This window comes from Chiloscyllium plagiosum, chromosome 40, assembly GCF_004010195.1.
Source record: "Chiloscyllium plagiosum isolate BGI_BamShark_2017 chromosome 40, ASM401019v2, whole genome shotgun sequence".
In the NCBI taxonomy this organism is placed as follows: Eukaryota; Metazoa; Chordata; class Chondrichthyes; order Orectolobiformes; family Hemiscylliidae; genus Chiloscyllium; species Chiloscyllium plagiosum.
In genome coordinates, this window is record NC_057749.1 from 15001318 (window position 1) to 15028544 (window position 27227).

Below are 27227 nucleotides of genomic sequence, written 5' to 3' on the forward strand. Positions count from 1 at the left end.
GACAGTGCGGCACTCCCTCAGCACTGACCCTCTGACAGTGCAGTGCTCACTCAGCAGTGACCCTCTGACAGTGCAGTGCTCACTCAGCACTGACCCTCTGACAATGCAGTGCTCACTCAGCACTGACCCTCTGACAGTGCAGTGCTCACTCAGCACTGACCCTCTGACAGTGCGGCACTCCCTTAGCACTGACCCTCTGACAGTGCAGTGCTCACTCAGCACTGACCCTCTGACAGTGCAGTGCTCACTCAGCACTGACCCTCTGACAATGCAGTGCTCACTCAGCACTGACCCTCTGACAGTGCAGTGCTCACTCAGCAGTGACCCTCTGACAGTGCAGTGCTCACCATGCAGTGCCCTGGCTGCATTGGTCTGAATTTGATTCTCTTGTTTTCGATGGGAGCCCTGAATCTGGAACCCTTCATGAGTGACAGCTGCCTGGTGAAAGTTCCTTGGCGACGGGTCCCTCTGGATATTGAGCCCAGGGAGAGGCGGGGTGGGAATAAAGCCTTTGGCAGTGACTGTTAAGGCGGAGAGGAGTTGATCAATGCTCCCCCACCCCTCCAGGTCATTGTGGCCCCCAATATGGTGGTGATCCTGGCTGATGTGGGGGGTTGCCCCATAAATCAGAACAAAAGGAACATGACCATGTCTGAACAGGAGGGATGGGGAGATGATGTGTCCCCCTTCAGAGTGGGACAGGTACGGGGTCTGAGAAGTGAAACAGCAGGACATGAGTGGTCCCTGTAGAATGGCCTTCAATCTAAAGCCAAACCAGCCTACAGCAGAATCTAATATTAGTAACAGCTGTCTCTCAGTCCGGTCAACAGTTTCAGATTGTTCCCAGTGTTTGTTGACAGTATCTGGAGCTCTCTCTCTCTCTCTCTCCTTCCCTGTGAAAGCTTGTCTCTGACTTTGAAACGGCGGCAGTTCCTTCAGGAGCTAACCTGCTTCCCCAACATTGGATCAGACAGTGAGGAGCTCACTGCTGACCAGTTTACAGCAGATTAGCAGATCCCCTCTGATCTCTTACCTCAGTCAGTCAGAGGTGGGCACAGACTGAGATATTCCCCCACCGTCTCCCACCTCCTCCGGTCTCTCGCTGTCTCTGAAGGTAGGGAGTGGCTGATAATAAACTCTAGCACGGAGTTCAGGTTGGACAGGGTGGGGCAAGCAGTGGGAGGTCTGAACAAAACTACACTGGGTCCCTCGTCCAGGGAGGGAGCTGCCCCTGTGTTATAGAGCAGGGAGCTGAGTGGTGTTGGGAGAGCCAGAGGCGGATAGTTTTGATTTGATTTATTTTGTCCCATGGACCTAGGTATAGTGAAAGGTTTTGTTTTGCTGTACAGTACGGGCAGGTTATTACTATGCAAAGTGCATTAGGGTCATAGATCAGAGCACGGAATACAATGTTACAGCTGCAGAGAAGGTGAACTAGGAAACCGAGATCAACATTAAATGTGGCATTTGAGAGGTCTATTCAGAAGTCTAATGACAGCAGGGAGGAAGCTGTTTGTGAATATATTTGTACATCTATTCAAATTTTTATATCTTCTGCCCAATGGAAGGGTTTGGAAGTGAGTATAAATGGGTGGGAGGGGTCTTTGGTGATGTTGGTTGCTCTCCCCGGGCAGTGGGAAGTGTAGACGTAGTCAATGGATGGGAGGCTGGTTTGTGAGATGGACTGGGCTGGCTGCACACTCCCTGTTGTTGTTAAAGTGGACATGCATGAAGAGACAAACGGCAAAATAAAACAGGAGATACTGAGAATTGGGATGAATTCTGGGAGAAGAAGGTTTATGTGGAGGAAAAGGCCAGCACGGAATTGCTGGGTCAAATAGCCATCAGTGCAATTCGGTGTAATGAGCAGCTCTGTCAGACACAATCGATGAACTGCAGGTACTGACGGCAGGGAGTTCATCGTCACAATCAGGACAACAACCACAGGGTCAATACTGAGGGAGCGGGCAATGACAGAGGGTCAGTACTGAGGGAGTGCCGCACTCTCAGAGGGTCAGTGCTGAGGGAGTGCGCACTGTCAGAGGGTCAGTGCTGAGGGAGTGCCGCACTGTCAGAGGGTCAGTACTGAGGGAGTGCCACACTGTCTGAGGGTTCAGTGCTGAGGGAGTGCCACACTGTTGGAGTGTCAGTGCTGAGGGAGCACTGCACTGCCAGAGGGTCAGTGCTGAGGGAGTGTCGCACTGTCAGAGGGTCAGTGCTGAGGGAGCACTGCACTGTCGGAGGGTCAGTGCTGAGGGAATGCTGCACGTTTGGAGGGTCAGTGCTGAGGGAGCACCGCACTGTCGGAGGGTCAGTGCTGAGTGAATTCTGCACGTTTGGAGGGTCAGTGCTGAGTGAGCGCCGCACTGTCGGAGAGTCAGTGCTGAGGGAATGCTGCACGTTTGGAGGATCAGTGCTGAGTGAGTGCCACTCTGTGTAAGGGTCAGTGCTGAGGGAGCACCACACTGTCGGGAGTTCAGTGCTGCACTGTCAGAAGGTCAGTGCTGAGGGAGTGGGCATTGTCAGAGGGTCAGTGCTGATGCAGTGAACACTGTCAGAGGGTCAGTGCTGAGAGAGTCCACACTGTTGGGGGTGGTGGGAGGGGTCAGTGCTGAGTGTGCGGGCACTGTCAGAGGGCCACTGCTGAGGTAGTGCTGCACTGTCGGAGGGTCAGTGCTGAGGGAGCAGGCACATCTAGTGAGTCAGTGCTGAGGGAGCGGGCACTGTCAGAGAGTCAGTGCTGAGTGCGTGCCGGTCTGTCAGAGGGTTAGTGCTGAGGGTGTGGGCACTGTCAGAGGGTCAGTGCTGAGTGAGTGCCGCTCTGTCGGAGGGTCAGTGCTGAGGGAGCGGGCACTGTCAGAGGGTCAGTGCTGAGGGAGTGCCGCACTGTTGGGGGGGTGAGCGCTGTTGGAGCAGGCACTGTCAGAAGTGCAGTGCTGAGGTAGTGCTGCACTGTCGGAGGGTCAGTGCTGAGGGAGCGGGCACTCTCACAGGGTCAGTGCTGAGTAAGTGCCACGCTGTCAGAGGGCCAGTGCTGAGGGTGCGGGCTCTGTCAGAGGGCTAGTGCTGAGAGAGTGCCACACTGTCGGAGGGTTCAGTGTTGTGGGAGTGCCGCACTGTCAGAGGATCAGCGCTAAGGGAGTGCCACACTGTTGGAGGGTTCAGCGCTGAGGGAGTGCCTCACTATCGGAGGGTCAGCACTGAGGGAGTCCCGCACTGTTGAAGGGTCAATGCTGAGGGACTGCTGCATTGTCAGAGGGTCAGTGCTGAGGGAGTGCCGCACTGTTGGAGGGTCAGTGCTGAGGGAGTGCCGCACTGTCGGAGGGTCAGTGCTGAGGTATTGCCGTACTGTTGGAGGGTCAGTGCTGAGGTATTGCCGTACTGTCGGAGGGTCAGTGCTGAGTGAGCGCCGCACTGTCGGAGGGTCAGTGCTGAGGGAGTGCCGCATTGTCGGAGGGTCAGTGCTGAGGGAGTGCTGCACTGTCAGACTGTCAGTGCTGAGGGAGTGCCGCACTGACGGCAGGTCAGTGCTGAGGGAGTGCAGCACTGTCAGAGGGTCAGTGCTGAGGGAGTGCCGCACTGTCGGAGGGTCAATGCTGAGGGAGTGCCGCACTGTCAGAGGGTCAGTGCTGAGGGATTGCCGCACTGTCAGAGGGTCAGTGCTGAGTGAGCACTGCCTGTTGGAGGGTCACTGCTAAGTGAGTGCCGCACTGTTGGAGGGTCAGTGCTGAGGGAGTGCCGTACTGTCAGAGGGTCAGTGCTGAGAGAGTGCCGCACTGTTGGAGGGTCACTGCTAAGTGAGTGCCGCACTGTTGGAGGGTCAGTGCTGAGGGAGTGCCGCACTGTCGCAGGGTCAGTGCTGAGGGAGTGCCGCACTGTCGGATATGCAATTCCTTTTCATGATCCCACACAGTCTAATTTTGAAAGACAGGTGGATATTCCCCATGGTGCCTCTGGCCAGAATTTACCCTTTGGCCAACATCCCCAGTGAGCTGGAATGATCTTCCCGTTGTGGCTTGTGGGATCGTGCTGTGTGAGATTTGCTCTTTTGTTTCCTTTATTCCAACAGTGCCAACAGTCCACGGCCTATAAAGTAATTTTGTGCATCCTTAGGTTGTGAAAGTGCTTTATAATTGAAAGCCTTCTTTTCCTGTACAGGTCCCTGCAGATCTCGGAAGGTGACGCCAAGCATTCCCGATGGATCCTGATCCCCAGCTGCTGTTGGTGACTGGTATCTCCCAGTTGCTGTATTCTGTGAAACCTTCCTGTTGTTTAATTTGCTGCCTGTTCTCGGGTCATCACAGCCCTTTGTATTTCCGTTCCCACGTGTCCCCCCGACGCCCTTGGAAGTGCCCTCTCTCTGCCCTCCTGAGTACCACCTGCCAGCTTTGGCAAGATATTTAACCACAGCTGCATTCGCCCTCCAGACCAATCCATCTCCTTGCCTGACAAGGAGACACCTTTGGTATCCGGTAATCCCAGTGGATGGCTTGGGGTGTTATGGACCAGGCCTGACCCCCCCCTCAAAACATGTCAAGAAAGTAGCCCAGAGCCCAACTTTGCTCGTTGTTTGAAGCAAGTAGATATTCCAGGAGAGATGTGGTTGGTCAAACCACTTAGTTTTAAACAAAACAAAATTTATTTACATAGTTAATGACCGAAACACAAAGAAAACAGAATACCAAATAACGCAACCTATCCAATACCCCAGTAGGTCATCCCAACTTAATAACGCTGCTCCAAATACTCACAACAATCCCCATAAACCCTCCTTGGCACATAAGGCCGAATCAAATCCAGGGTCTGACAGGAGCGATGTCAGAGAGAGAGGGAGGATCAGCATGGACCTGTTTCTGTGGGTCTAGCAGCTTCACAACTGCCTGTTAAAGCCAAACCAAACCAGAGGAGAGCTTACCTGGGAGAACTGTCCCTTTCATTGTACAAGTGTTTTATTTAAAACTTGAAAGCCCTTTGACTGAGGCAGTATCTGTTAGCTATAATCAAACTGGCCTTAAACTCCTTCAAATCCAGACCTTTCGGAATCGCTGCTTTTACAACCTCTCTGAAAAAAATTCCAAGGGCAGCATAGCCTTGTTAAAGCAGCAGCTTCATCATGGGGGTCATACTCTCTCACAATGGGATCAAATCCTGCCATCACGGTGAAATCTGGAATGTGACACTGGTCTCGGTAATGGAAACCAGCATCGATTATTAAATAAAATCCCATCAGGTTCACTAAAGTTCTTCAGAGAAGGAAATCTGCCATCCTTACCTGGTCTGGCCTACAAGCCGCCAGAAATGCAGGCCACTGTAAACTGCTCTCTGAACTGGTCTAGCAAGCTGCTCAGTTGAAGGGCAATTTGTTATGGACAGCCACCGGTGAGAACTACATACCTTGATAGAAGAAATTGAACTTCCATTAACGTCATTGTGGGTCTACCTACAGCACATGGACTGCAGCGGTTCAAGAAGGCAGTTCATCCTCACCTTCTCCAGGGGCAACTAGGGATGGACAATACATACTGACTCAGCCAGTGACACCAACATCCCATAAACTGATTCATAAAATCCCACCCCAATCCCACCCCAATCAGTGGAATTCCAATTAAATTTAAAAAGTCCGGAATTGAAAACTAGTTTAAGTGATAGTGACCATTAAACCATTGTCTATAGTTGAAAACACCCACCTGGGTCACTAATGTTCTTTAGGGATGGAAATCAACCCTCCTTACCCAGTCTGGCCTACACATGACTCCAGACCCACAGTGATATGGTTGACTCTTTATGCCCTCTGGGCAATAAGTAGCGAGCCACTCATTTCAAGGGCAATTAGGAATGGGCACAGAAATGCTAGGCGCATGGTGGCTCAGTGGTTAGCAATGTCACCTCACAATGCCAGGGACCTGGGTTCAATTCCAGCCTCGGGCGACTGTCTGTGTGGAGTTTGCACATTCTCCCCGTGTCTGCGTGGGTTTCCTCCGGGTGCTCTGGTTTCCTCCCACAGTCCAAAGATGTGCAGGTCAGGTGGGGTGGGTTGGCCATGGGAATTGCTGGGTTACAGGGATAAGGTAAGGTGGGTGCAGGTCTGGGTGGGGTGCTCTTCAGTGTGGACTCAATGGGCTGAATGGCCTGCTCCCACCCTGTAGGGATTCGATGATTACCAGTGATGCCAACATCCCATGGATTAATTATTTCATAATAACACTGTTCATTTTGTTCTTTTCACTTGTAGGTTTCGGTCCATTCCGCCAGCACCTCACCAACCCAAGCTGGGCTGCTGTTCAGGTATTGAGACCAACACGAGAATATCATTGACCTTCCCTTCGATCTTAGCTCACCGGCTTCAGTGATAACTCATGATCGGAGGGTTGTGGGTTCAAGCCCCAGTTGAGAAACTTGACTGTAAAATCCAGACTGGTGCCTTACTAAGGGAATGTGGTCCGATCAGAGATGCTGCTTTCTCAGAGACAGCAATAAACACTGCCGTCCCCCTCCATAAGAAGTAGGAACAGGAGTAGGCCATTTGGCCCCTCAAGCCTATTCCACCATTCAATAAGGTCATGGCTGATATGACACTCCTCAGGTCCACTATCCTGCCCTTTCCCCAGAACCCCCTGATTCCCCGATTGATCAAGAATCTATTGATCTCAGCCTTAAATTAGAACTCAGCAAAGAGTTCCCAAGACTCACAACCCTCTGAGTGAAGAAATTCCTCTTCATCTCCATCTTAGGTTAGTGCCCCTTTACTCTGAGACTGTTCCCTCTGGTACTAGACTCTCCCATGAGGGGGAACATCTGCTCAGCATTGGCCTTGTCAGTGGTAGCTCAGTTCAATTTCTGGCCAATGGTAACCCCCATTGATAGTGGGAGATTCGGTGATGGTAATGCCATTGAATGTCAAAGGACAACAGTCTCAGCATTGACCCTGTCGAGCTCTTTAAGAATTGTATGTTTCAGGGTGACTGAGAACACAGAGCCTGTTGCTGTTTAGACCAGAAAATTGGGGATGGGGTGGTGCGAATAATGTTCCTGCTCTTTGATTGGATGAGTACCACGGTCTTTCATGTCCACTTTCAAGGGACAAACAGGGTCTGACCTCACCTGAAAAACAGTGCCTCCTACAGGACTAGACGTCCCCAGCATTATCCCAAGCCATTGGTCTTTGTGCTCAGGTGTCTGCCCAGGCACTCAGTGAGAGCTGTTTCCACACAGGGGTATGGTTGGGAGCCATTGAAACATTAGGATTAGAAATCCTACCTTATTTGTTTATCTATCTGGCTTCCCAACCTTCCATCTCCACTCACGGCGTGTCACTGAACCTGTTCATCTTGAAGAACATAAAAACCGACAGAACTGCAGATGCTGGAAATCAGAAACAAAACCAGAAATTGCTGGAAAAGCTCAGTGGGTCTGGCAGCATCTGTGGAGAGAAATCAGGTTGTGAAGAAGGGACATTGGATCCAAAACATGAACTGTTTCTCTCTCCACAGATTCTGCCAGACCTGCTGAATTTCCCCAGCACTTTCTGTTTCTGATCTCCAGCCATCCACAATTGTTTGGTCTCTGTTTGACCTCTCTATTAGAACAGCGAACTGTACAGCACAGGAACAGGCCCTTCGGCCCACGATGTTGTGCTGACCATGATACCAAATTAAACTAATCTCTTCTGTCTGCCCGCGGTCCATATATCTCTCCTGTTGATAGGTGCCACCCTAGTTTCATGGATTGTTCAGGGGTGCAGTCGGGGGAAACATGAGAGGATTGTGCTCAGTCCACTGTGCTTGCAGCCAGGATAGATTAGATTAGATTAGATTAGATTAGATTAGATTACTTACAGTGTGGAAACAGGCCCTTCGGCCCAACAAGTCCACACCGACCCGCCGAAGCGCAACCCACCCATACCCCTACATTTACCCCTTACCTAACACTACGGGCAATTTAGCATGGCCAATTCACCTGACCTGCACATCTTTCGACTGTGGGAGGAAACCGGAGCACCCGGAGAAAACCCACGCAGACACGGGGAGAATGTGCAAACTCCACACAGTCAGTCGCCTGAGAAGGGAATTGAACCCGGGTCTCTGGCGCTGTGAGGCAGCAGTGCTAACCACTGTGCCACCGTGCCGCCCAAAATAGCTCCTAACCTTTCAGATCCTGCCATGGTTTTGACAATAAGATGAAATGTTTTTGCTAATTGAAGGTACTCCAGGATAACGTGCCTTGTTTTGAAAAGTGACTATCCCCACCTCATTCCCTGCCAGACACTAATCAACATGGTTCTTCCTTAGTGCCATTCTCCATGGATCTCCCGGTCTCAGTGGAATGAGCACTTCTGTCCTGTGATTATTTGGCTACGAAGGCATCGCAGATGGAATTCTATCTTTGTATTCAGTGCCTCCACAACCATTCCCTGACCCACAGCTCCTCCATTCTGTACCATTGTGGCTAATCTTCACCCACCCACCCACTCCCCGTTTCCCCCTGCTCCCCCTCCCCGCCACGCCCCCCCAAAATAACTCTCTCTGTGCCAGTCTCAAAAACCAACAACGGAGCATCCATTAGCCTCTGGGGTGCAGAATCTCGAAGGTTCCTCCGATTGGCCCCTTATCCTGAGACTGTGCCCCGGAGTGTTTGATCAGCGGGAATCAGTCTCTACCCCCTGCAGTCCTTTCACAATTTACCCCCTGCAGCCCTTTCACAATCTCGTACATCTCAATGAGGTGTCACCTCCCTTTGCCCCTAAACTCTGGAGAATATCAGGCCAGGTTGCTGAGCCCATCCTTACTCCAGAGTGCTGCCTCCGTACTGCTGCTAACACAACACACCCTTCCCTGAGATAAGGCCACCCAAGCTGCACATGGTATTCCAGGTGGGATATGGACATTCAGGACAATACATGAATCTGTTACACTGTTTTATACAATCCACAGGAACTAAAGAAATTAGGCTCCGGGGACAAAATTCGGCTGGAAACGGTTGAACTACCTGTTCACTACCAGCGGGTCCGGGAGATACTGAGCAGGATCTGGGAAACCCAACAGCCACAGGTATCTTATTCTGGAAAATTCCCTGGCCCTGCACTGTCCACAGTCACTTTGCTGCCTGTGGTCCTCAGTTCCTCTTGATGACCCCGAGCAGCTGCTGCCTATTTGCATGGTGATTTTGTTTTATAATTTGAAGTGGACAGAGCAGAGCTGAAGACAATCAGAGGTCTCAGAGTGAGTCGATCTTCTCCACCAGAGAGAGTGAGTTTACATGAACTGGTGGGTGGTTCCAGCACATGATGGGAGCAATGTGAGTGTGTGTGAGAGATATAGAGAGGATGTGTGAGAGAGATAGATTGTATAAGCAAACGAGTGTGAGAGAACGAATGTGACAGTGAACGTGACAGAGTGCAAGAGTGAAAATGTGTGTGACAGAGCATGAGTGTGAAAGTGATAGTGAAAGTGATAGAGATAGTACGTGTGAAGCTGAGAGGGAGTGTGTGTGTGTGTGTGTAAAACAGAGAGAGAGTGAATGTGGGAGTGTGAATTTGAAAGAATGAATGAGTGTGTGAGAGAGTGGGAGTGAGAGAATGAAAGTTTGAAGGAGTGTTCAGTGAGAGATGATGAGTGAAAGAGTGGTGAGTGAGAGAGTGGGAGAGTGGGAGTGACATTTTGAAGGGGTGAGAGAGAGACAGTGGGAGTGTGAGAGTGTTTGCATAAACAAACAGCAGGTGAGAAGTGAATGAGCTGAACTGTGATGCTTTGGGAGTGAGATTCTGCTGTTAATTGGCCTCAGAAACACAGGCACGAGGCAAGAGGCAAGAGGGTAGCATCAGTCTGGTGGTGCCAACGGGTACCATATGTTCACCAGCGAGAATCAGAGAGACACAGGCAGGGATAGAGAACTGGGTAGGACAATAACGGCATGGTTTCACTTTCACTGGGAAAACATTGCAGCGTCTGAGCGTGAAGTGATCCCACTCTGTGTCTGGTTTTGTTTAGCTGGCTGTGCATGTCGGAGTAGGAACAGCATCGAAGCTGATCATTCTCGAACAGTGTGCCAGGAACCAGGGATATAAAGATCCTGATGTTTGTGGTTGCTATGCAGCAGGAAGCTGCTGTGTGGATGGAGGGCCTGAGAAGATCGAGTCACTCATCAACATGAGATCTGTCTGTAAGAACCTCGCTGGACTGGACATTGCTATCATTTATTCCAGGGATGCAGGGAGGTCAGTAACTGTGACAGAAATACCTCGACAGTTTACAGATCCACTCATTCCTACAAGTGCAGCGATGAAATCAACTTCACAACCAGCAAGATATGAGCCAGTTCTGGAATGCACTGCCTGGGAGGGGGGTTATAGAGTCATAGAGCACGGAAACAGACTCTTCGGCCCAACCAGTCCGTGCCGACTTAACTAAACCAGTCCCATCTGCCTGCTCCTGGCCCGTATCCCTCCAAACCTTTCCTATTCATGTACAAATTTCTTTTAAACATTGTAACTGTGCCCACACCCACCACTTCCTCAGGAAGCTCATTCCTCACATGAACACCCTCTGTTTAAAAACGTTGCTCCTCATGTCTTATGTAAATCTCTCTCCTCTCACCTTAACAACGTGTCCCCTAGTCTTGAAATCCCCCATCCCAGGGAAAAGACAATGATTATTAACCCTATCTATACCGCTCATTATTTTATAAATTCTATCAGGTCACCACTCAACCTCCTACGCTCCAGTGAAAAAAATCCCAGCGTTTCTTTATAACTCAAACTTTGCATACACAGCAACATCCTGGTAAATCTCTTCTGAACCCTCTCCAGATTAATAATATCCTACCTATAAGAGGGTGACAGGAACTGGACACAGTATTCCAGAAGAGGCCTCACCAATGTCCTGCACAATCTTAACATGATGTTCCAACTCCTACACTCAAAGGACCTTGAGGTGAAACCTCACAGCCTTTAAAAAGAGTTTGGCATGTCATAACACAGAGCGCAGGAACATGGCAGCATAGTAGATTGAGTGTAGCATTGGCAGTACAGACCTGATGGGCTGAAGGGTCTGCATCTGTGAGATACTAGATTATAAATTGAGACCAAACACTGCCCCATCCCCACAGGTAGGCTGAAGGTACAAACTCTCATGTGAAGAGTGAGTGGGTAATCTCAGAGATTTTACTGTGTGACTCCACTTGGGTATCAGCTCCTTCAACATCTGGGAAGAGGTGAACATCTGAACAGTGATTACCTTCTCCCATTTAAATAACAGACACAGACCTCTATCCCGTCCCCATGTGGGGGAATCACAGACACAGACCCCCGTCCCGTCAACATGTGGGGGAATCACAGACACAGACCCCCGTCCCGTCACCATGTGGGGGAAATCACAGACCCCCACGTCCCGTCACCGTGTGGGGGAATCACAGAACCCCCGTCCCGTCACCGTGGGGGGGAATCACAGACATCCCTCCCTTCACCATGGGGGGGGGATGTCACAGACACAGACCCCCATCCCATCACCGTGGGGGGGAATCACAGACCCTCCTCCCATCCTTCCAGAAATCACACAGTTACATTCTATTATTTACTAATGAGCCTCAAGACCTTTCCTGGTGATGGTTAATATTCCAAGGTTGATTTGCTGGCAGGGAATAGAAACCATTCAGTTGTGAGTAAGGAGCCATATAAAGAAGTTCCATGCCTAAAACTGGGGGACCCTTGTGGTGCAGTGGTAGTGCCCTTACCCCTGGACCTGGAGGCCTGGTTTTGTGTCCCATCTGCTCCAGGCGATGGTAATAAGATTTCTGAACAAGTTGATTTGTGGAAATTATCTCAGTGTCTGGAATCCAGAAACAACTTGAGATGAGCCCATGTCTATTGTCTCCAGTGTAATGTGCTAAAGTACACATGACCCACACCAGGGGACCGCAACATGTTGACTTACTCTGAAGTGCTTACCTGAGGATGTTCAATTGACTTTTAAATGAAACATCTTTTTCAGGTATCTTTGTGAATATGCTTACTACCTTTCATTATACCATGGTAACCAGAAAGCTGCCTTTATTCACATCCCTCGGCTGAGCAATGGATTGACAGTGGAAAAGCTGGGAAAGGCTCTCTGGATGATTCTACAGGAGCTGCTGCACCAACTGGACACCCAGAGAGAACCATCGGTTTTGTGAACGATGCTCAGTGTCACACAGCACGGAAGCAGACCCTTCGGTCCAACGCGTCCATGCCTACCAAGATTCCCAAACTAAACTAGTCCCGTTTGGCCCATATCCCTTTATATCCTTCCTATCCATGTCTGGATGCCTTTTAAATGTAATTGTGTTGACCTCCACCACTTCCTCTGGCAGTTCATTCCATACATGCACCACCGTGTGTGTGAAACTGTTGCCCCCTCTGTCCCTTTTAAATCTTTCCCTCTCGCCCTAAACCTATGCCCCTCTAGTTTTGAACTCCCCACCCTGGGGAAAAGATCCCTTTCCTCAGCTTAAAGACTCACCCTCCATCCTGAATCCACACCAGTGTGAATGGTCTCACGTTGGTTGTGCTGTCTCCTTGCTCTCACGGGACCCCTGAAACCTCGAGGCTACATCGCAAGTTGTCCCTTTTGTTATTCTGTCTCGGAATGTGGTTGTTGGTCATCCCTAATTGCCCTGCAATCAGTAACTTTCTGGGGTCACTAAAACGCAGATGTTTCCTTAGCCGCCTGGAGTCAAATTTTGGGCAGGACAGCAGATTTCCCTCCCTGGAGGGCATTAGTGTCAGGAGGGTCAGACTAGAGTTTATAGAGACGTACAGCACAGAAACAGACCCTTCGGTCCAACCCATCTATGCCGACCAGATATCCCAACCCAATCTAGTCCCACCTGCCAGCACCCAGCCCATATCCCTCCAAACCCTTCTTATTCATATACCCATCCTGATGCCTCTTAAATGTTGAAATTGTACCAGCCTCCACCACTTCCTCTGGCAGCTCATTCCATACCCAGTCTTTCCCTGAAATAATGCCACAGGATCACTTACCTGGTGGGTAGTGGGGGGGTTGGGGGGGAGGGGCTAATGCCTCATCAAACAGCACCACATTCCCCCAACACACCAATGCGCTGGGTTACACACCCAACTTTTTCCCACCATTCTGATATAGAGGGGAGAGTTGCCAACGTAGTCAGTGTTGATATTATCAAATGAATTGTGCTGTTTTACAAATCAAATGGTTAACTTTCTGTGCTGATTGTGGCTTGAGGGAAGGGATCAAAATACCTTCAATTACTTGGATCGAAGGCGTGAATACCGGTCATAGTCAGAGTTTTTACAGCATTGAAAGAGCTCCGTGGTTGCCTATTGTTGGAAGGATATGATTAAGCTGGAGAGCGTTCGGAAGAGATTTACCACAATGTTGCCCCATATGGAGAGCTTGAGTTATATGGATAGGCTGGGAGTCCTACCACAGGACCATAGGAGGTTGAGTGGTCGCCTTAAAGAAGTTTATCGGATCACGAGGGGTATAGTGTTAATGGTTGGTGTATTTTCTCATAGGATGGGAGATTTCAAGACTAGGGGCATTGTTTACAGTGAGAGCTACTTAGAAAAGACACGGGCGCAATTTTATTTTAAGATTAGACTCCATACAGTGTGGAAATAGGCTGTTCGGCCCAACAAGTCCACACCGAACCTCCGAAGAGTAACCCACCCAGACCCATTTCCCCCTGACTTAACACTTTGGGCAATTTAGCACGGCCAATTCACCTAACCTGCATATCTTTGGATTGTGGGAGGAAACCCACGCAAACGCGGAGAGAATGTGCAAACTCCAAACGGACACTCATCCGAGGCTGGAATTGAACTAGAGTCCCTGGTGCTGTGAGGCATCAGTGCTAACCACTAAGCCATTTTTCCAGAAGGTGATTTGTGTGGAGTGAACTTCCTGAGGAAATGGTGAATACAGGCACATTTGAAAGGCACTTAGATAAGTACATAAACAGGAAAGGTTTGGAGGGATATGGACCAGGAGCAAGCAGGTAGGATTACTTTAGTTTGGGATTAGGGTCGGCATGGAATAGTTGGACCGAAGGGTCTATTTCTATGCTGTATGTCTGTATTCTATTCCCATTTTCCAACATTATTTCATAGCCTTATATTCATTGGAATTTCAAATGTTCGTCTAAATATTTCTGAAATGCCTTGAGGGTTCCCACTTCTACCAGTCTTACAGGCAGGGAGTTCCAGATACCCACCATCCTCTGGGTGGAAATGGTTTTCCTCAAATTGTCTCCAAATTGCCTGCTTTTTACCTAAAGCTGTGTCCTTGTTAATGACCCCTGTACTGAGGGGAAAGTTTCTGTCTGTCTGTGCCCCTCAGAAGTTAGTACACCTCAATCCGATCTCACCTCAGCCTTCTCTGAGGGAAAACAGCCCCAGCCTATCTCGCCTCTCTTCAGAGCTGGTGTGTAAATTACTAACTGTTTACATTAAAAGTGTTGAACTTTGCTCCAAATACTTGATTGTCAAACTTCAAACAGTCAGATGGAAATAAGGTGATGCCAAAAAAGGAACTGCTTGGCTTGAGACTGTTAGAGGATTAAAAGATTTTGCCAGTTAATACTTAAAGAACTCGTATGAACATGTTAAACAAATATTATTGGAGGGGGAAGTGGAGATTCCACTCTCAGATGGTACATCAGGTAGCTGAGGTCTAGATTTATTTTAAATTCATGACATGGGAATCACTGACTGAGCTAGCATTTATTGTCCAAACCTCATTGCCCCAGAAAATGTTGCTGCATTGGTCTCTGCTCTGCACTCAGTTGGGCTCAAGTATATTTGACAATTCCACATGCAGCTGTAGAGGAACATTGAAGGCATTAACCCCAGCAGGGCACAAGGTTAGCACTGCTGCCTCATAGTGACAGGGACTCACGTTCATTCAAATGGTGTGGAGTTGGCACGTTTTCCCCATGTCCGCGTGGGTTTCCTCTGGGTGCTCCAGTCCAAAGATTAGGTTAGATTCCCTACAGTGTGGAAACAGGCCCTTCAGGGCAACCAGTCCACACCGACCCTCTGAAGAGTAACCCACCCAAACCTATCCCCCTCTGACTAATGCATCTAACACTACAAGCAATTTAACATGGCCAATTCACCTGACCTGCACATCTTTGGACTCTGGGAGGAAACTGGAGCACCCGGAGGAAACCCATGAAGACATGGGGAGAATGTACAAACTCCACACAGACAGCCACCCGAGGCTGGAATCAAACCTGGGTGCCTGGTGCTGTGAGGCAGCAGTGATAACCACTGAGGCCCCCTAAAGATGCGCAGGTTAGGGTGGACTGGCCATGCTAAATTGCTCCATTGTGTCCAGGTTAGGGCATGGGAAATGCAGGGTTACAGGGAGAGGGTAGGGGTCTGTGTGGGATGCTCTTCATAGGAGCAGAATGGCTTGCTCCCACACGGTAGGGATTTTATTTAAAAAAAACAGCAACCAAGTAGGAAGACTCCACACACACACACACACACACACGCAGAGACACGGACACAGACACACAAAGAGACACAGACACACGCGCGCGCGCGCACACACACATACAGACACAGACACGCACACACACACATACAAAGAGAGACACACGCACACACACACAAAGAGACACACACACACAAAGAGACAGACACACGCACACAAAGGATCAAACGTCAGATTTTTTTGCATACAGATTTTATTTAACTTAAATCTTGTCCTGTAACTACTAGAAAAAAGCCAAGTAAGAAGAAACCTAGAATTGCTTTAGCTTCAGCCAGTCAAAATAGACAAGGTTTTTTTTCTTTTTTTCCTCTTGAATGAAAAGATTCCATAATATATCGAAATAACAGGAATAAATCCTTACAACAGAATATACAAAACATTTGAATTTTTTTTAACCAACAAATCAAAATCTCCATATAAACACAGGAATTGTATGAATAATTTACACACAGCAAGTCATTCTCTTTTATTTAACAAATTGGCCATCTTTTTACTGCTCCATTTTAAAAAAAAAATCATTTACTAAACAACTGGTGGGGTAGGGAAAGTAGGAAACCCATCTTTGCAATATGCCATCTAAAGTGTTCACTTTTCCCTCCTGGAGGTAGTAATAATCTCTAGCCAGCCTTAACCTATTAGTGACAGCACTGAACTGTACAATCAGTGTTTCTGGACCTTTTAAATACACGAGGACACACAATCTGCAGGTCTGGGGCACACCACCAGGGTGTAGATTCAGAGATCGCCGATGTCCGCTCATTTCTGCACCTCTCTCATTTTCCAGCAAGACTTGGCCGGAATTAAAAAAATAAAACCTACAGCCTTGCCTGGCTGACCCCAACGAAAAAGGCGGGGGTGGGGGGGGGAAAGAAACAAGATACTTTGTTAATGTCTGCTCCAGACGAGTAAACTTGGAATTGCTCTCCTGTTGTCTGTGGGGTCACAAAATGCAAACTTCCCTCATCCTGAACCTAAGAGGTGGGAAAAAAAACAGCAGCGAAACCAGGAGTCTGTCCAGCTCAGTGTCTCAGCTGTTGCTGCTCTCACTTACATTTCAGTCTCCATATCCCTCACACCACAATCAGGACCTTCCTGGGTAGCTGATAGAAAACCAGTGCTTTCTCACCCCAAATTGAAACTGAAAACCCCAAGACTCATGCTTCATACAAGGAAAGGAAGGAGCAGAAATTCCCCAGCTGTATTTTTGGAAAAAACACTGGGGATCAGAGAAACGTGCCCTAGCTTTGTCAGTTATTGGGAGTCCTGGTGGTCTAAGGTCAGAGTCCCTGTACGCACTGCCACAGATACTCAGGAACCGAACCGAGCACCGAGTGTGAAGATTCTAGAAAGTGCGCCGAATTTTGATTGTGCTGGGTAGACCTCCCTGTCAAGACTATAATCGGAACACCCACTAAAAACCATCAGCCCACGCCCACCCACCTTCCTCGTTAGCCTCAGCTCTTCTGGAACGTTAAAGCAGCTTCTTCAGGCGTCGTACCAGCTTGTTGGGAGGTTTGGTAGCACCTCAGAAACAATAAACTGATGTTGCAAGAGCCCAGGTCATCTTTATTATCTTAAAACACTTCCAATATTCTTGTGTGGAGTCCCCGCCCACTCTGAGGAGACCACAGCCCATCGGACAAGTGACTTGACGATGTCATGGATACCACGCTGTGATTGGTTGACCTGCTTTTGGGCACCACGTTGGCCAATTCAGGTTTGATTAACAGCAGGTAGAGCCTTATGGGGGTTCCCCCCTCTATTCCACCAGCACACCGCATCCCCTGCGTCCATCCCACCTTGTGTCAGTGCCAACAGGTGCCACTATCAATGCCCATCCCTACTTCACCCAAGTCAGGAAAGCTGGACTGAGTTCCGTGCCCAACACCCACCTGCACACCTCCCTCCAGCTCTGGTCCATGAGGGCAGAGGTCAAATGCAATGCCAACTCCCCCCCCCTCCCTTCCATGCCAAAGGCACTTTTCATTTTGGCAGCATTGGTACACAGCTAACCTCTACTCACCCACAATAGGCACAACACCCTGGCTTTCTCTGCCCTGGCAGAGCTCTGGCTTTGAATCAGAAAAGGTCACACACAGCAACAAAAATAATTAATTATGAAACATACCCGTAAACTACCAGCAACAATGAATTCTGAACAGTTCACTTTGACCTGGATTTTAGCAGATCAGAGAATGTTGTTTCAACAACATACAACAGCTCCCCACTGTGCTAAAACACAGGAGAACTACATGCCTTCCCGTGTATTCTCTGCACCTCCCACGTTATAAGATTTGCTCCAATCTGTTCCCTTAGTTGCACTTAAAGCTTGAGAATGATTCACACCAAAGTCATCCAGTAGCCCAACAGAGAGGTGGAGGGGGGAAAAAGAGTGAGAGAGTGTGGGTGTAGGTCGGGGGAGTTATTCGGATTCCCAGTGACAGTAACTCTGAATTCAGCTACTCTGCCAGTCCAAGGGACGAGAATCCCCAGTTGGAATACAACAGGGACTGGGGGAATGACTCCATCCTGAAGATGGGCAAACAAGACAGACATTTTTTTTTTGGGGGGGGGGGGAGAGACAGAGAGAGAGAGAGAATTGTGGGGAAGCATTCTTCCTGATCCCAAAGTTGAATCCTGAGTCACTCACTAAGGAACGGTGCTTACGAGGGTGTGTGTCAGATTCTCCTGTCCCTCTTGGTTGAACGTGGACAGTGTAGAAGTAAGAAAGGGAGAAGAGTGGAACCCAAAGTTTGGTGCGACTATTGCCCGGTTCAGCACCAACTGCCCTGACCAAATACAGTATCACAGGCCCCTGTATCATACAGCAATGCAATAAACCCATTCTAATAGGATCAACCAGATCAGAGGTAGACAAGGCATTACCCTTGTAAACAAATTCCAAAACAACCATTAAACTATAGGACAACACTTCAAAGTGTATTACATAATATTTTTGGACAAAACCAAATTAGTTTGCTGAACCACGTTGGCATTTACCTTGGGGTATCCCTTTAGTTTGGCCTGACATACATCAAGATGATTGTTTTTGTTACAAAAAATTCTGAAACGAATCTCCTCCACACATATTTTCCTTAACCACCTGCTAATGCTCCCAAGTTCTTTTTGAGATATATATTACAATGAAATGAAATCAGTGGTGATATACTCTAAGCTGCTACTTAGAGTCAGGCCATGTCTCAGTGAACAGACTGCAGCTGGTTGTCACCGGGATTCAATCAATGCAGGCATTGAGAGGAACTGATCAGACAACAGATACATTCCTAAAATCCAGCTTTCACTACAGACTGAACCCACCTGAAGAGGTGCTACTGTGTACACAAAGCTCATTCCCTCAGTGGCTGAGTCTATGCTCTAGTGGTATTCCTTCAGGTCGTTAACCTAACCCTATAACCTTGTCCTAATGCAAATATGTCAGGCCCATCAGGACCAGACACACTCCACAAACCCAAGAACAGCTGGAACAACATTAAGATGAAAAGAATGACCATTCTAAAACAGGTCAAGTGCTTACAATGGAACTAAGTCCAACTATAGACTGCGAGGGCATCAATTCTGGTCTGCTTATGAACCAGGGTGTCAAAGTATACACTGACAAGGCGAGAGAGGGAGACTCCATCTGTACCTGACCAAACACAAGCTGGGCTCAGTTTCAGGGATGGAAGATCATCTTTATTTCAGTAGCAGCTTGGGCACATGGACTGAGCGTTCGATTTGGGGTGTAACAGAGCGGTTTGATTTGGGGCTGACCCTATGATAACTGTGATATCCACCAGGCTTGCAACTGCAGACAACTCTCACTTTGCTCTCCACATCAGCAGCATCACTCCCACATCTGCGGGTTCGAACTTTGGTCTGTTATATTATGCAGTTTTGCGGTGGGACAGGACATTCCCTCCTGCTATGCATTTCTGTTTTGCAATAGCCGTTACGATCAATTTGATTTCTGAAGCGTGTATTAACGGGAAGCTGGAAACACACTGCAAATACACAGAGTATTGGCAAGAGCATGCCAGTATCTACAGCTCAAAACTGGCACTAACTGTCACATAACTCCAACACAGTTTCTATTTGGTCACTGCAGTCAGTAATAGTTGGCATGTTGCAATATGAGCACAATGTTTCATTTCTGGGTGACTGGGCCAGTGAGGAACCTCCTGCTCCCAACTCCGTGTCTATATCTGGGTTGGGTGACTCCATTCGCTATTCTAATCTGATATTGTCCCAGTTTGGCCGTACCTCGGGCTCCACGTATCGAGGGCCTGCTCTTGCAGATGTGTTGTTAAATCTAGAACTTGGTGTCTGTTGGCAAAAACAATTGATCACCAATACTGAACTGTGTGTGGCAGCCCAGTGCTCAGGAATCAATCACTGCCTCCTTTTGCTCTCCATCACCGCTAAACATGTCGCCTCTAGGACGTCTTCTCCACCAGATACCCTCAGCAATGTTCCAGCATGTGGCCGGACATGTGTTCCAGCGTGTGTTTGACTGCAGAGGCATCGTAACCAAGCCCCTCCTGGTGAAGGCACAATCCAGCATGGGTGACGGGCACAGTGAGCCCTGACCAACCAGCCCCAGTCTCTGTACCTTACTGGGGCACGGGGAGGGGCAAGCTGCAACACTTGCATTCCCCACCCCAGGGATCAGCTAACCAGATCGCAACTGGGAGCCCAGTGTAGGCCCTTTTTGGAATCACAGACACTTCCATCTTCAACCAGGGATAAGATCCACCTGAAATCAGATTGGCTGTGCCATTCCTGCACGTGATCACACTGGGGAAGAAGAGGTAGCCTTCCTCTGCTGACACTGACTCTCTTCCAGCCATTGGCAGCTTCCATTCTGCTGACACCCATTCCAATGTCACAGGACTGACACCCAACTCCCTCTCAGATTCTGACAAAAGGTCATCGTTCCTGAGACACTAACTCTGCGTCTCTCTCCAGGGAGGCTGCCCTGCCCTGCTGAGTATTTTCAGCCTTAACCGTTTCCATTTCACAGAATTCCAGCATCTTGAGTGTCCCGCTTTGGTTCCTCACACCGGCCCCTCCTGGGCTGCCTTTTCAAAGCCTGGACCAAACACACAGACTATTGATCCCACCAATATCATCAGCCTCATTAATCCCCCCCACCCACCCCTGCTACACGTGAGCCTTCTCTTACTCTGAATGCTAATTTGACACCTTGGGTAGAAACCTCTTTAAAGTTAAAGTAAGAGGTCAGTGTTAGCGTTTTCGGGTGTCAGAGTGTCCATGTCATGACCACAACGCTATATATAGCTTCGTTCTGAACCATCTCCTACAGCTGTCAGGCTGTTCTTTCAGCCCGTCTATGCTAGACCTGACACTACATCGTACTGAACAAATATCATGCGTCTCTACTCCTGAACGGGAAGGAGAGATATGTTGGGGACGGGGTGAGGGGGGAAACACTGTTAATGCAAACACAACCCTTTAGCTACAAACCATTCTGTAAGTGGACGCCAGACCTGTTCTCAGTGTACCAGAAGCTACAGCTTTTGGAAAGGTTTGAGGCTCTGTGCAAGGAGGAAGAGTCATCAGATTTTGAAGGCGGGTTGGTTTTCCACCCAGGCCCCGTGAAACATGGGTCCCACTGAGAAATCAACCTCTTAAAAACACTCGCTTTCAAGGACCCTTCAAATTTAACAGAGATCAGGGCTCTCTCCGACGCTACAGACAACCTTGGTCGGTCCCATTACAAAGGTCAGACAACATCACACACATTTCCTAAAGTCACAAAAACAGTAAAAGTCAGTGAAGTGCTTTCAATGATCTATACAGTTGCTAAGATGGCTTCAAACTTGGTTAGTGATTTTTAAAAAACTTTCTTTCCTCTCTCTTTTGAACACAGATCAATGAAATTGTAAAGCAGACAGGTTTACAAACATTTTGTAACTAGCTGTGAGCTGAGGGTCTATGGCTATGTGATATGTGCGACGCAGGGGGAGATCAGGAGGTCACCAGGTTTGTGTACAAATTCTACCTCCAGCCCCAGCACTGAAGTGGTTTCAGCTCACATTTCAGGGCCCTACACCAAATGCACTGACAACTGATCCCACAAACCCCACGTATTATCAGCAGCCTCATTAATCTACCTACAGGTTCCACTAGCTTTCTCTCTGAATGTCAACTGAAGTCCCACTTGATTCACCTGTGCGATACTGAAAAATAGTTTCACCAATTCCGGTCTTGCCCAAATCCCTGCCCTCAATATTCCTGCCAGCCCTCCCCTGAAGATGCCAATTCTTGCCTAGGTACATGAGCACGTACGGTTCCTGATGCAGTCGGTGAGGGCAGGGATGGGTTAGGCGATGTAGGAGGGCATCACAAGGCTGTGAAAACAAACTCTTCCATGTGAATCCTGCCCTAACCCCAAACGCCAACACACAAGGGCCTGGAGGGGGCTAACACTGCATCCTGATTCCTCTCAGTGCTGTCTTGCTCCAATGAACCTCCATCAAACCCGTTCAGCAGCAAAAACAAATGTAAAAACAAAACAGTTTCAATACCGGGTTCACTGCAAAACTACAAATGCATATTTAATATATTCAGGAGTGAGCTAGACAGCCTGAGCCCTTAGGGGGAAAGACACACGAGTTTAATTTCACAGTTAGTGTCCTGGAGATTAATGGTTAATTTCACCAACTCGTTTTGGGGCTGATGGCCATTTCCACATTGGATACACAGTTGGAACGGTCTGATTTACCCCGAAACAGCTACTGGTCAGCTGATTCTTATAGAGCTTTCATTGGTCCTTGTGCTGGACTGAGGGATGGAGAGAGTGCTGCACGCTGGGACAAGACAGAGTAAAGATCCCTCTACATTGTCCCCATCAAACACTCCCAGGAAAGGGTCAGCACGGGGTTAGACACAGAGTAAAGCGTTCTCCACGCTGCCCCATCAAACTCTCCCAAGACAGGGACAGTATGGGGTCTGATACAGAGTAAAGCTCTCTCTACACTGTCCAATGTTGGTCAATAGTTCATGGGTTTTAAAAAAAAACAGATAAGAAAAGGGGATGTTTGATGATACAACACAGAGGAGACATTGGTCAATTGACTGTCAGCCTGTGTAGAGTCACAGGCACAGCCAGCAATAGTGAATCAATAAGACCAGGCTGAGTGGTTTGGGACTTGATGGATCACCTTGTTAAGTCAGGCTGCTTGCCTTCTACAATCTGGCTTCGCCCAAAATCTTAAACTTTGCCTAAACCAAGAGGGTGAGATTGATGCTCTTCCAAGCATCATTATTGGGTGGAAATACTCTTCTCTGTCCAAGGGCTGCGGGCTTGAGGAACTGTGAAGGACCCTTATAGAAACATGCATAAACCCTGACAGATGACTTGGAGTGGGCCTCCAGCTGGTTGAAGCCAAATCTGCTCCATCTCATTTCTCACCCAGTGGGTGCAGTTTGGTGAACCCATCTCGGTTTGAGGTGATGGTGACGCCGAACACAGTAAAAGCTCCCAAGACCCAGACACACACTCTCTCTCTGGAGGTGAGCCGTCACAGATGGGCTGGGCTGTGTGGGGTGGGGCACACCCACCTTTACTCCAATTTTCCCTCCCACTTTCCTCTTGGCTAACTGTGCTGAGGAAGCCGCGTGCCGTTTGGAAAGGCAGTGCTGAGCAACAAAATGATGTGGAAACAAAGGAACTTTTAAGGACACCCCATCCCCCAAAAAAGCAGAGAGAGTAGGAAATACACCTCTGCATCTCTAGGATACTGCAGTAGCTGCTACAGCCACCAGGGTTTCCCGATAACACATGTACGGCCTGATAGAAACCAGGGAACCGTGCCACTGTGACTGCTCTCCCCCTCTCACCCCAACCCCAGCGATTAACTGCGGTGTCTGACCCTTAACCCTTCACCCCCACAAAGCTGGTGACCTCTGATAAACTTGCCCCTCTCCGTGTCTGTGGTTTGTGGATTGTTTTGAGGTTTCCCGGATACTGTACTGTCTCTCAGATTGCTGAATGTGAGATGTATCTTATATCTATATAATATATAAAAAAATAACAGTGAGGTAGATAAATACTTAAAAACATCAGAAAGAAATTGTCCCCCTGTCAGGTAACATTTAAAATACAACTCTTCCATCAGTAATGATTTCAATTCGGGGCATTTTACAGTGATCTTAACTGATATTACAAAATAAATTAAAAAATCCTACATAGATTACCTTTTCTTTAATTAACAGAAATCCAGAATAATGCTATGGGACAGTGGCAAAATTAAAAGGCAGAAACTACTCTAGGAAAAGGAATAGTCAAAAAAAAACACACTACAAACTTTAAAGTAACCATCCGCCGCAAGTATCAGTCTCCTTTCTATTTCACTGGCACTTCTGTTCACTTCCTTCCAGATCAATCGGGTTTGGAAGCAAGTCTTTGAACAAAAGTCCTCCCTCCCCCCACCCCCCGTCCTCCCCACCCTCTACAAATTGTACATTTTCTCCATCGTTCGGGGCGACAGAGAACATAGGCGTGCGCGACCAACCTCAAAAAAGTTGGTATCTCGGAGCACGTCAGTATTTGGCTAATTGGTAGCTCCAGCCTCGTCAACTTGGCAGAGGTTTGAAATAAACGGCATGTGTAAACCTAACACGCCCCCACCCCGCCCCTCCCCACATGCCCTGTCCCGGTACGTTGTGTTCTCTGTGAAGCACCGATGAGGAACGGCACAACCTGGAACAGGCCGGAAATATCCGACATCCTGGGATCAGGAGATAGATGGTTGGCCGTTTTCAGCTACCCTTTAACCCATGTGGCGAATGTGGACCCAGTCTCAACACACTAAAGCCTTGTGCAGGGCTAAACAGGCACGCACTCATTATTTGAATGTCTACCTTCCCTGATAATTAGTAGACTCCATTGCCTCTTGATATTGGAGGTTAGTTGATGCCAGACATGTTTTATAAAGCATAAAAAAATTTCTTTCGGATGGCTGTCAGACTGCTTATTACTGACTTTGACAAGCTGATATAGTTAACAATATCCACTCCTCCTGACAGTCTGGCATTAGCATGGAGCAATCACTTTAAATTATACAACCCTAAAAACGAGAACTCTGCAATGTCAGGTTTTGAAATCGAGTCAGTTAAATGGACAATGCAGCAAATTACAAAATGGCCGCCCAGTACGGCTTGCTAAAGCCTCATCCTGGTAATAATCAGAAAAAGAAATTCAACCACTAAAAAACACCTGAACAGGAAAGATATGTAGCTGAAAAAATAAAACAAAGACAATCACATAGTCAAACATGAGCTGTCAGCATAACTATCCCAATTTGGTTAAAAAAAAAAAGGGTTTTTGTTTGGTGCTAGAGGAAACGGGGAAGAAAAGCTTACTCATTTTCCACATATGCACAAAAAATGAACATGGGAACACTGAGAAAGACATGTACTAGTATTAAACTGTTTGACCTGAGTATATTTATTTCACGCCCTGTACTAGTTCAGACACACATACTCAAAAACTATTACTGCTCGGTTATGTTTGAGGATCACTTGAGGGGTGGGGGAATAAATGGTTTCTATTAATGCACTGAGCGATGACATTTTCTTACTGGTGTCATCAAAGGGTCCATCCTCTGGCTTTCAAATAATTTCTTTCTTTTTGGAAAAAGAAAAGGCTGAAGTTCATGGTGACACTGTGAGATCGGAACTATTATCGGGAAGAAATACAAGTCAGTTTGAAGTGTTGTACAAAGTGTTAAGAAACTGGTGAAGGAACAAGATGGTGAAGGAACAGTGGGGAGAAGTGGGAGGAACGAGGCAGTAGACCTGAAGGTAAAATTGATTTCATCCCCAGAGTTAAGGAAACAAAAAAAATTATAGCAGCTTTTCTTTCAAAGACAGATGGAAAAAAAAAACCCATAAACGTTATAAAAGTGACACAATGAGTACCCAAAGGGTCAATGGTCAAACATAGAACTGCAAGACCCATTCACTAGAACTCTAATGTAACTGATCACGTCAGAAAATACTTAGCACTTAACTGCTTCTTTTTGTCTATCTTTTTTTCTTGCTGTATTTTTCTCCCCCCTCCCCTCCCCCACACGAACACACACACTCTCACACTCTCGAGACTGGGTCCTTCTCGCCCCTCCTCTTTGTCCATTTGCCTTAACCGCAAGTTCACACACCACGTTCCATCGAGCGATGTGGGACGTCTCCGACGCTGCTCTCCTCTGATGACTGCACCTACCTGTGCTCCTTTCCCCTCTGCCCAATTTCGTCTCTACGTTATGAGCAATGCCAGTTCTCCTCTCCCCCTCCTGCGAGCTGAAACACATTTTGTAATTAGACCGTTTCTTCCTCCTTGTGAAGTTTGGCAAAATTTGGCTGCAGTGTGAGACCACACCCAAGACACTTCTGACAGCCCCAGAAGACAGAAGCAATGGACGCTCCCAGCAAACAACCATTCCGAGGGTCAGATCGGTTTGAAAAACATAGATACTATAGGTCTGTGTACATCTATATATCTAAGACCAGTAGTGATGATGCTAGGGAGCGGAGGGGAGAGCCCAAGCAAGCTCTCTGTCGAGTGTTCCTCTGTTGGACTTCAGATATGTTTAGACAATGAAGCAGTGAGAGATCGAGGACTAAGTGTCTTGTATCACAAGTTCAGCTGAGCTCCCTGTTGTTTTTTTCCCAGAAAAAAAAACGGTTTGCATTTGGAAACATGAGGGTGGCGACTTGAACAGGTTCTCTCCACCGTGCAGTGATGGCAGTTTGAAATCTATTGAGAGATACACAAGGTTTGTTTCTCTCTGTGAGAGTGTGTGGGGGGGCATGTGTTTGTCGGCGTGACTCTGTGTACGTGCACGCGCCTGTCTGCGTTTGTATCCGTGTGCGCGTGTGTCTGTATCCGTGTGCGTGTGTGGCTGTATCCGTGTGCGTGCGTGCCTGTATGTGTCTCTGTGTGTGTGGCTTGTGTGTTTTGGGTTTGTCTTGTCTTGGTTCCAGGGAGGAGTGGGGAGGGGATCAGCAGGCTGTTGAGTGGGGCAAAGGGAACACTTTCTCGTTCTTCCTGCCCCCGTTCATGTGGGTGTAGGGTTGCCGTTCCTCGAAACTGGCTCTGAGGACCACTCCGGGTCCGTTCTCCACCTTGTGGCCTGAGTGCTTGTCAGTGTGCTGGAGGGTGGAGGATGGGTCAAGGGGGATGCTCTCCATATTATCCGCCTCAATCTCAAACTCCTCGACGTCCCGGGCCTTGCACTCCTCACTGTAGAAGAAGGCGACCTCTTTGAAGGACGGGTCCAAGTCAGCTTTGATGGTCTGGATGATCTCCATGAAGGCAGGGCGCATTTTCGGGTTGTACTGCCAACACATGCGCATCAACTCGTACCTACCATGGACAGCAGAGAGAAAGCAGTTACAGTAGAAGCCAAGACCCTCCCAAAGCACCCCACCGTGTGGGATGCAGACAACAGTACAGCTCAGAAAGGACACCTCACAGGTTTGAACGACCCAGGCAAGGGGCACGAGCAACAGGATGGACAGAGGGGAGGAAGGAGTGGGCACAGGGCAATGAAATGGGGGAGAAAGACTGAAGGGAGCTGTGTGCATACACTGATACAGCTCCTACGTTGTGGACCTGTGCTGGGGTAAGGGGCAGTATCAGTGGATCAGAAACCCAGAGGCCCAGGCTATTGCTTTGGGTTCAAAACCAAT

General features: G+C 48.3%; 2 protein-coding genes and 1 long non-coding RNA gene across 5 annotated transcripts in view; 1 reads left to right on the forward strand and 2 right to left on the reverse strand.

Annotated features, from left to right (window-relative positions):
• The window catches only part of LOC122542655, a 6648-nt gene extending 5535 nt beyond the window's left edge, over positions 1–1113 (reverse strand). Inside the window, exon 1 of the long non-coding RNA XR_006309848.1 lies at positions 1034–1113. This is a non-coding gene — a long non-coding RNA (uncharacterized LOC122542655). The remainder of the gene's footprint in view (positions 1–1033) is intronic.
• LOC122542654 (pyroglutamyl-peptidase 1-like) lies at positions 902–12254 on the forward strand. 2 transcript variants are annotated; one of them, XM_043680647.1, is made up of 6 exons: positions 902–1114; positions 4159–4231; positions 6233–6285; positions 8931–9047; positions 9987–10213; positions 11985–12254. In XM_043680647.1, exons 2-6 carry the CDS (start codon positions 4198–4200, stop codon positions 12163–12165), a joined length of 612 nt encoding a protein of 203 aa, XP_043536582.1. In that variant the 5' UTR covers positions 902–1114; positions 4159–4197; the 3' UTR covers positions 12166–12254. The 2 variants fall into 2 exon arrangements, with proteins under 2 accessions (XP_043536582.1, XP_043536581.1); XM_043680646.1 differs by lacking the exons at positions 902–1114; positions 4159–4231 and having other exon boundaries at positions 6145–6285.
• An 11933-nt stretch (positions 12255–24187) lies between these two features.
• Positions 24188–27227, reverse strand: part of igf1ra (insulin-like growth factor 1a receptor) — a 217633-nt gene continuing 214593 nt past the window's right edge. For both annotated transcript variants that reach the window (XM_043680420.1, XM_043680421.1), the window contains one exon: positions 24188–26901. In XM_043680420.1, coding sequence (XP_043536355.1) covers positions 26538–26901 — 364 coding nt within the window. In that variant the 3' untranslated portion in view covers positions 24188–26537. The remainder of the gene's footprint in view (positions 26902–27227) is intronic.

What these genes read in the sequence shown, in the direction of transcription:
- LOC122542654 (XM_043680646.1), top strand. Translation starts at nt 6,154, where the DNA reads ATGATTACCAGTGATGCCAACATCCCATGGATTAATTATTTCATAATA. An exon ending in CAAGCTGGGCTGCTGTTCAG is followed by an intron (nt 6,286 to 8,930) that starts GTATTGAGACCA and finishes TACAATCCACAG; the next exon opens with GAACTAAAGAAATTAGGCTC. An exon ending in TATTCCAGGGATGCAGGGAG is followed by an intron (nt 10,214 to 11,984) that starts GTCAGTAACTGT and finishes CATCTTTTTCAG; the next exon opens with GTATCTTTGTGAATATGCTT.